General features: G+C 36.8%; 1 protein-coding gene and 1 pseudogene across 1 annotated transcript in view; both read left to right on the top strand.

The window, feature by feature from the left end:
- LOC119575800 (uncharacterized protein C9E9.15-like) overlaps positions 1-1,887 on the top strand; it is a 2,634-nt gene extending 747 nt beyond the window's left edge. The window contains exons 2-5 of the mRNA XM_037923357.1: positions 1-43; positions 529-652; positions 982-1,206; positions 1,572-1,887. The exon at positions 1-43 is cut by the window's left edge and continues 51 nt beyond it. Coding sequence (XP_037779285.1) covers positions 1-43; positions 529-652; positions 982-1,206; positions 1,572-1,775 — 596 coding nt within the window. The 3' untranslated portion in view covers positions 1,776-1,887. The remainder of the gene's footprint in view (positions 44-528; positions 653-981; positions 1,207-1,571) is intronic.
- Positions 1,888-3,655: 1,768 nt separating this feature from the next.
- LOC119576163 lies at positions 3,656-10,281 on the top strand (annotated as a pseudogene).

The raw sequence follows: 10,281 nt of genomic DNA, 5'->3' as shown, positions 1-10,281 counted from the left end.
CATCTTTTGGCCTTAGCATGGCCTACCACATTTCTTCATATACGTGAGTCCAGGCAACTGAAAGTGAATGAGATTTATTCCTTATTAGTGAGATGTTTTCAAATATGAATTATAAATAGGTATCTACTGTTCAATAACTTGCTGAAACATGACATAACATGGTTGAAAAGGGGGCAAGTGTGTTCTAAACATTTAGCATAATTTTAAAACATACAGTAACAGGTTCTATATTAAATACCAGATTATACAGATTGCCTATTATTATTATTATATATATGGGGCTGCCATAATGCAGTGGTAATCCATGTAACTGGGAACCCGTATGGGTCTTAGAGCTAAGGCAGTACTCATGAGGACTAAGCACGTAAAAACCTATTGATAGGCACATCTATAAGTATTGGTTGAAAGCTTGCCTTGAATATATATATTTTCTATGTATATATTTATATGATTGATTGATTTTTATTTATTTATTTATTTATTTATTTTTATGTTATGGCAAGTCACTGATAACTTTTGAACTTTCAGTGTTACTGCAGATGCTCCAAAGATGATGTATGATTTTCGTACCATGCAATCTTTGGACAACTGGAAAGAATCTTCAGACACTGTCAGGGAACCAGGAATGTCAAAAGCTGTTTTTACTTTGCAGGTAAAGTTATTTTCTTTATTGTTTTGTATCTTTCAAATAATTACACACATTTGCTGGACCAATAGTTACTGAATTGCAAAACTTCATATCCACTTATATAGATATAAATGCATCCATCTTTGCCATAATAGGCTTAACTTAAAGTAATACTGCAATAGTTTCTATGCAAGAGTTTTATGTTCTCAAGAACAGGTATGTCTCTCAGTTAGATTCAAGAACAGGTATGTCACTCAGAACATGGACATAAAAGACATTATCACTTGCACTAGCTTAAACTAGGCTTTATCTATGCTATATTATTAACATCATGCAAACTGGTATCTTTGCAGAAATCAAAGTTATTTCAGCGAGCTGTGTTCTTCTCCATGCTCAATCTTCAGCCGAATGGAGCTGGCTTTGCAGGGACTTACACAAATGATGGGTGGAATTTAAGCAATCATTCAGCTCTTGAAATGAAAGTTCGTGGTCAAGGAGATAACTACATCTACAAAGTGAACTTCCAACATAAAGGACAAGAACCCAGTGTATACCCTTCTTATGAAATTTTCTTCACAGTAAGTTGGATTTTGTTTTGTTAAACTGAAGTTGTAAAATTAAGCATATCGTAATCTGTATGTACTATGTTTATGTTAACCAAAAAGCGACAGACATGGCATGTACATACATGCCATGCCCAGTTTATTTTGTTAATTGTTTTTACACCCTTTTCATTAATTTTTGAAAATATTTTATGTTATCTTGTATTGTTGCTACTATTGTCTATAACATTATAGTAATTACGATATCTATAATAAAAACAACACCATTGATATCAATAGCATTAGTAAATCATTTCCCAGGTAACATTGGGTTAACCTAACACAAAAATAACATGAAAGTAAAAAGACAGAATTTTTTTTAATACAAAAATATCTTTCAGGCTCCAGAGAACAAGTGGACCATTATCTCTCTGCCGTTTAATGAGTTTAAGCCATACTACCGTGGGGCTCTTGTTCCTGACGCAGAACCTCTTGACACATCGGATATAACGAGAACTACCATTAAAATTCCTGGTGGCGTTTATAGCGACTTTAAACAGAGAGGAACAAGCTCACTGGAGATTGATTATATTCAGGCTGTTTGAAAATGCTGAGTTGACAATTGATTATCCATAAGTTATGAGAGATAATTTATTGTTTAGAGGAAGTGATAGATTTTTTTTTTTTTTATGAAAATGAAAGTTCAGGCTTTGATGTTATCTTATATTTTTTTCTAACATTTTATGTACAAATGATAGTGTAAAGGGTGAACTAATTTCTCTTGTGTTGTTATTTTTAGCAAAATTAATATTGTACATGTTTTTGGTTGTGAAAATTACTCTTATACTGGATTACTATACAAAGAATTTAATATTCCCCCCATGTAACTAATGCTCATCTGTTTATTATGATAATAATAGTAATAATAATGATAATGATACAGATAATAAGGTGATTCAAACCTCTGAAAAACAGCAAGTCTATCTGTGTATGTATTTCCCCAGGTATGTAATTATTACTGAAGGTTGATATATGTGTACATTGTAGGAGATGAAAGCTGAATAAATATTTTAAAGATATATATTTTTATTGAATAATGATATTATCTACCTCTATACTTATCTGTCTGTAAACTGCTATAGTTTGTAGATTTCACTGCATATTAAACAAATCTAGTTTGCTTTACATAAATTAAATATAATACAAAATATGTGTTCTTATTTTTCTATTTATTTTAAATTACTTTTGATAACCTGGTTGCTGAGAGCATTTAGTGAATAATAATTTGCAGAAAGAAAAATCCAACTTCACAAGAGGATGAATATTTGTAACCTGAGGGTTATGCAGTCACAAAAGGACACAATGCAAAAAGATTAAGTAACACTGAAAAAAAATGTAATTTTTTTTCTTACATATCTTAAGCATACCCCAAAGACAGTCATTGTTTTTAAAGGTTAATAAAGAGCATTCTTCAATGAAATCAAACAGAAAACAGAAGCTGTACTCATTATGATAATTATAATATAACAGTATCTTTTTATCAGCAAGCCAACTTATTATAAAAACTAAAATAGATATATAAGGATCTCATATATGTTATGTTTGGCCATTGCATTCTATTGAGAAAAGCACACAGAAAACATCGGCATCCATACAATTTTCAAAAAATGCATAAACTACTTTTGTGGTGAGTAGCAATACAGTACACTTCAGATAGATATATCAACTCTCTCTCTCTCTTTCTCTCTCTTTCTCTCTCTTTCTCTCTCTTTCTCTCTCTTTCTCTCTCTTTCTCTTCTTTCTCTCTCTTTCTCTCTCTTTCTCTCTCTTTCTCTCTCTTTCTCTCTCTCTTTCTCTCTCTTTCTCTCTCTTTCTCTCTCTCTCTCTCTCTCTCTCTCTCCCCCCTCCCTCCCCCTCTCTCCCCCCTCCCTCCCCCTCTCTCCCCCCTCCCTCCCCCTCTCTCCCCCCTCCCTCCCCCTCTCTCCCTCCCTCTCCCTCTCTCCCTCCCTCTCCCTCTCTCCCTTTCTCTCCCTTTCCCTCTCCCTCTCCCTCTCATTTATGATTATTACATACTATAATTTTTATTTATGCTGTTATTTCTCTTGTACAAGTGGTTTTATAATTTGTGTTATCAGTCTTGTGTTAGGTGATTAATGCATTTAGGTTATTTCTGAATCATCACTGGAAAATCTGGACTACTTCTTGAATCCATATGTTTTTTAGCTGTAAACAATCATGAACAATAAGGTTTAACAAGTGTAACCCTTATAGTTTCTAGGGAATTCCTGTATGTATTTATATAGATGCAGTCACATACACACACACTCATAGCACTTTTTTTTTTTTTCATCATTATACACTTTTTTCATCTCTTTTCTTACTTACTTAATCACACATACCACATACCAGCCTTATGTACAGTAAAATTGAAAGTTGTGATTGATTCATGCTTTGTATTTTCAGATACAGTAAAAAAAAAAAATGTGGCAGCGGCCAGCTCTTGCACTTCTCTATTTGGCGATAGTTGTCGTTGTGACATGGATGGTGGAAATGGTGTTTTGGTGGGATGCTGGATACACATCATACCAGGTAATTCAGATGCGTTTAACTTTCTCAGTTCAGAAGAAAAGTGATTTTCCTTAGGTATTTATGTTTACTCTTCAGCAGGAAGTATGTATTGTTAAAGGTTATATTAATTAGTCATTGAATGTCAGTAAAGAAAATGTACAATATAGCTCTACCTTTATAATTGTACTCGATAATAGTATGCAGAATTTTTGTATGTGTGTGTGTGTGTGTGTGTGTGTGTGTGTGTGTGTGTGTGTGTGTGTGTGTGTGTGTGTGTGCTTGGTAATGATAATTTCTTTTATTAAAAGACAATATATGTTTTGCAGATTGTAAATCCACTAAGAAATTTATCAGTATCACAGTTACGCAGTCTGCTTGAAATTCGAGGCATCCAGCACACAGCACTCTTAGAGAAATCAGAAATTGTAAACCTTCTGCAACAGTCAGGTACGAATTTTCCTTCTCAATCTATAGCAATTCTATTCTCCAGAAATCCACCATCATCATCAAGTTGAACACATTCTTTCAAATGTAAAAAAAAATCATTTAAAATTTATGTAATTGTGCAAATGATACTCAAAATAGGTATCATCGTGAAGAATGTGCAGCTCTGGCATTCATTTTGCACAACTCAGGGTTCTGATTGATGATTGCAATGCAGTTCGAAGTCTGATGTGTGATATATTTATAAAAGAAAGAAATAATCACACATTAGAAACTGAGGCATACTTTTTTTTTTTTTTTTTTTTGGGGGGGTGGAATTTTTTTTTCTTTCTTTTTTTTTCTTTTTTTCTTTTCTTATCTTTTCTTCCCATTATTATTATAACTAGATTTTAGGGGTTACAGGTCTTAGTGTTTTTAATGCATGTCTCAAATGGGTTTACTTAATAGGTAAATTCCATGAGAAAGTAGTGTTTGGATATAGCAAGTATTTATCATAAAGTGATAAGTGTTTTTATGTCGTTGTTTTCCTTAACAGGCCCAGTCCAGTATGGAGAACTTTTAGAGAAAAAAGAGGATACTAAGAAACAGGCTCCAATAGAGTTATCAGGGAAAGATGACTATCATGAACAAGTTAGTATTGTAGCGGGGCGTAGACCCAGTAGAATTCACTATGTCTGGTTGAGTTCGGGCTCAACCGAGAATATAGATTTTATTTGGGAAAAGATTCGTCTGCAGTGAACAGATGTAAGATTCCAGGCCTACGGCACGCTGCCACCACCCGATTAGTAGGTTCGGGAACCGTGTGTGTGTGTGTATGGGGGTGTGAATGTTGTATGAAAGAAGGGTGGAAGGAAAGTACAGGATGTATGTGCTGAATGTTGGATGTGTAAGTGTGTATATGTGAAAAGGGAGATAGCGTAGGCCGAGCGTCTGCGTGGACGTGTTTGGAAGAAAAATGCAAGATCATAAAATTCTTCCTCTTCCCTTCAGTTGAGCATCCACCTGCTGGAAGTGGGAACCCAGGTATAGCAAAGTTATGGTCTGTTCTAGAGTATCAGCTTAATATACTCCGATTCATCTAGCCTTCTTACAGCCTTTCAGGGGTTGCGAGATAGAGTAACCAGCAATGTGCTGTTAAGGAGACCCGAGCCCAAGAAAGTTTCAAGCATTCAGCCTTAGTCTGAACCAGAACTTAAGATGTAAATATCATTTGTTTATTTGACTGGGACCGAGTGAAAGCTCTACGATAGTATGATATTATTATTGAGCAAATCGCACTCATTAGGGAGGTCTACAGGAAATATTTCAGTCACAGGAAATTTCATAGATGCGTACATCACCAATTTGATCACAGCGGGGGTGATGCACTTGAAAACCACACCAGATATACTCAAAAATGACTTAGTGTATTTCACTCCTAAGTTGGCGTCCCAACTCCATAAGTATTTTTAAACAGTGTTTTAGCATAAACACATGCTAATCCCTAGTATGAATAAGTTAATCTCCAACCCAAAATGGAGATTAAACTTAAAAAAAAAAGCAAAACAAACTAGTGCTGATAAACTCTGCATAAAAACACTTGTGTAAACAACAAGAAATATTTTAGAAATATCATGTAAGAAACAATTTAGCGTTGAAGGCCAAATAAAAGAAAATAACGCCAAAGGGAACCACAAGATCACAGACTGCCTGACACCCACAAGGTCGGGCAGGTATCAAGACAACAAATCGAGACAAAGTAAAAGTAAAAAGTAAAATGGCCCTGAAGTTATTATGGGTGAGACTTATTGAAATAAACCTTCCTCCCAGGAGGTACGGATCCTCGAGCTGAGGGAAGGAAACTAAGTATTGACTTAGTTTAAAATCAAGGAATGACACACTGGAGGTACGGATCCTCAAGCAGTGTTCCTTCTGTGTGAAGTGGTCTTTTTATACTCTGACACTTTGAATTCACAGTGCAGCTTTGGGACAGAGAAAGAGTGCACTCCACAGATGATGATGTAGCGTGCCACACGCCAAAGTCCAAAAGAGACCAGGTGTCTCCTACACACAACCATTAAAAGAACACAAAGTAAATCCAAAGCGAGCACACCGAGAACGGGACCACAGTACACACAGAAGTCAGGACCGAACTGTCTTCCCCTCACAAAACTAGGGGTATTTATACCAGAAAAAGACCCTCAGGCCATGCCCCAGGCATGGCGCGAAAAGAAGAAGATATGCAAAATAAGTGTTGAACTACCAACCCGATAGTCCGGCAGTCCAAACAAGCCAACGACCCAAACAACCGTGAAAAGAGAGGGAGAGAGAAAAACACTATCAAACGACCATTACTCCCTTCAGGGGCTATTGTGACACTTTGGAAGGAAAGGATACCTAGAAGAACTGGTAATGTACATTTCGGGCTGTAACTATCTACGGTATGGGACTTGGGAAATGAATAAATCTTTTATTTTTCTCGGAGACTTCAACACCATCCAAGTAACGAGACTTGGTTTAGAATACGTTCGTTGGTTATTTTTATAACCATGTTCACATTATTTCTTAACACTGCCCGCCTCGTTGGTGGAAGCGGAGCCCGGGACGTCTCATCCAAGTCAATGGCAGCATCGCAGAGTTCCCCACGTCCTTTGTTCCGTGGTAGAGAAGGCAGGCATGTGGCATGGTAAAGACCCGGCCTCAACCACTCGGCGCCCGAGGATGATGTCAGTCCAGGCGAGATCGACCTTAGAGTCGGCGAGTGCGCAGCCGTACACTACAAGTATAATTCTACTCAAAAGTTGTTTTTTGGCATTTCTAAAATTTTACACACACACACACACACAAACACACACACATACACACACACACACACACACACACACACACACACAAACACACACACATACACACACACACATACACACCACACACACACACACACCACACACACACACACTCACCACATCACACACTCAGATATTCTCTTATTTGTTCACTCATCTCTTTTCTTGTTGTAGGTTTATGAAGAGAATGAGTCTTTATGGCTTGTTGAGGTAGTTCCTGGAGAGGGTCAGTACACAGGCCACCGTCTTCTGGATGACCGTTCTTGGCGTATCCTGGCACCCAAGCTGCAGGCTCTCCAGATCAGCAGTGCCGTCATCAGCTGCCAGTTTGATCGTAGGTGAGTATGAATATTGCTGTTTTGTTATGTTTAGATTTATACAGTTAATATATTCAGGAGAAAGTATGATCATTTTCACTTATGATACATTGCTTTTTTCAGTTTTTTTTTTTTTTTCTATAGTTACTTGCTGTTTATTTAGCTTTTAAACAACTGTAACATAAGAAGTTTCATCAGTAATGTTATGAAAACATTATCATGTGTCTGAAGCAATACTAATCAATTTTGAAAGACACAGTGTGATAGGGTAGATGCAAACAACAACCTGTAAGCAGTTTAAAGTATACAAGATGACCCACAAAATTTGTACTGACAAAATAGTATGTGAAACTTTGTATATTATATGAAATATTATTGCTCTTTCTTTTAGATTCTGTGCACGGCAAGGCTGGAGTCACCCACAACTGGTACTGGTGCTGCCAACCAAGGAAACAGGGAACACATGCAGAGTAGTTGGATCAATGGCCAGACAGCAGAAGAGAGCACATTGTTTTAGCATCAACAACACATCTCCACTGCTGCTTCAGTTCTTTCATGGCTTCATAGCCAAATACAGTCAAGAATTCAAGTTGTTAATTGCTTGACACAGCTTGAAGAAATTTGGTTCAATACCACAGCTGTCAGTAAAGAAAAGGTAATGCAGAAAAGTTTGAGGTTTATCATGCGCTTTACCCCTTCACTGTGACTAGTATTGAACCCTTATTTTTGGTAAAGTAGGCCTGGCTAGCATTTTGCCTTTTGTTCATTAAGTATATTTAAAAGCTTTGAGAGTAAATATAAGTATTGACTTTTGTATTCACTACCTTAGACACAAGGCCTTTATAAACTTGTTCATCTAAATTATTGCTGTTATGACAGAAGATAAACAAGTTTTGACCAGTGTAGAAAAAAAAGTAGAAACTAATACTTTGCTTTCTCTTTTTACCAGTCTTCCCTTCTCCACTTGATATGTGAGATATATAGCCTATTACTTTTTGTTGATTTTTATCAATACATGTAAAAAATGGGAATTACTACTTTCTCCAACCTCTTTTTCCATTTTAGCTATTATGTTTGCTCTGTTTCAAAAGATTGGGTCTAAAGATTGTTTATTTATTGACAGATTCCACGTGTGGTTTATATCTCTGAGTTGTTGAACCCACCATTATTGATAGCAACTCTTAGTCTCCGACTGTCAACTCGAATTAAGCTTGCATCTTTCACTGTCAAGTATGAAGAAAAGGAACAAGTAAGTGTTTTCTTTCTTTCTTCTTTGTGCATCTATCATTTTCTTGGGGTGTAGGAAATTAGATTTTGGCAAAGATCTATACTGGAAGAATAGAGAATATGGAATTTGTGTTCATATAGTAGAATATCTCTCCTTTTCCATGAAACTTTTATAGTAGAACCCACTTTACATTTTGCTTTGTTTAGCCAATGAAGATGGAGAGTATGAAAAACTGTAATACCTTATTTTGATTGGTTAAGCTGAAATGACATCTGTCAGGTCTCCACACTTTCACCGTCTCTCCTCTCTTTATTTATTTACTTACCTACAGTAATTATTATTTGATTCTCTCATATTTTCCAGGTTTCCCAGTTGCTTAAAAGGACAGGACTGACTGGAATACCAAATATAGCTGTTGTCACAGCAGGAGTAACTTCTTATGGCAAGCAGAAGGGAGAGTCGCTCACAAACACTGCCCTTGATTCCTACATGTGTACTCTACAGCCTCAAATGAATGATGTCTTTTTAGTATCACTTGTGCTGGCCAATGCCTTAGCAGTTGCTGATATATTTAATGTGTTTGATGTCCGGGTGAGAGCATGGAAACATGCCATTCGCACTCTGATACGAATGCTTGTATACAACATATTGTTTTGTTGTTTGGCTTGCCTTCACTGCAATTCTCAAGTTTCCATTAGCTAATATTTTTCTTGAATCTGGGTTATGGTTGATCTCCTATTTAAACTCTACTTGGCTTTTTGCTCAGCTAAGATACCATTGGCTTATGATCACAAGGCATCCCATCATATTTTGATGTCAGCGCACATTTTTGGCATCATCGTCATCTTGAGGAGGGTCATCTCAAGAAGGGAAAGTGAACCAGCTGATATGGATTCCAATTGGTGGTCAATATTCTCAATGGATTCCTATTTGGTTGACGTTCTTTCCGTCCCATGGCATCACTGTCTCGCCCAAGGCCATCTCAGGATTTAGGTCTGGAGGAGGGCATGAGCTCCTCATAGAGCGATTAGCCACACCAGACTTGTGGCTACATCCTGTTATACCAAATGATTATATGAAGGATTTGCCAACATGGAGGTATGATGGGTGGGGCAACGAGGAAGACCTAAAATCAGAAAGTGAAACGGATATTGATAGCGTCAGTGATAATGAAAATGACATTCTGCTAGACATACATGCCTGTTGTCAAGATGAAAATTGTAGGCTATGTGAGCTTTGGACTACAGTGAAGGAAATATATGTCTGTCATCGATGTGCAATCTTGAAAAGGAAATTGGAGAGGCAGTACTTGAGGTACAGAAAAATCAGTGACAGCTGTCTTCAAAACATTACATATGAAAAGTTATTAAAAGTTTGTGAAAATTGTTCAAAACAAAGAAACAAAATGCAGCACTCAATTCCCAACAGAGTGATTCATTGAAGGATGTATGGCTGCTTTCACCTCAGAGTCTGACAGAATTAAAATGGACAGCACCATCATATGCAATAGAAAGTCGGGTATGTGCAATATGCCTAGGAAGATACGATGGTCAGCAGTTTTGTGTGGCCTTCCATGTGGACACAACTACCACCACTCTTGCCATTACAGAGTGGTTATTAAAAGATAACCACCATTGTCCAACCTGCCGTTGGCCATCATATAAAAATAAACCAGCTAATACTACGCATGAGCATGAAGAATAAACAGCAAATAAAGTGTGATCTGATG

This window comes from Penaeus monodon, chromosome 8 (assembly GCF_015228065.2).
Source record: "Penaeus monodon isolate SGIC_2016 chromosome 8, NSTDA_Pmon_1, whole genome shotgun sequence".
Taxonomy (NCBI): domain Eukaryota; kingdom Metazoa; phylum Arthropoda; class Malacostraca; order Decapoda; family Penaeidae; genus Penaeus; species Penaeus monodon.
This window is presented reverse-complemented; position numbering and strand designations above follow the sequence as displayed.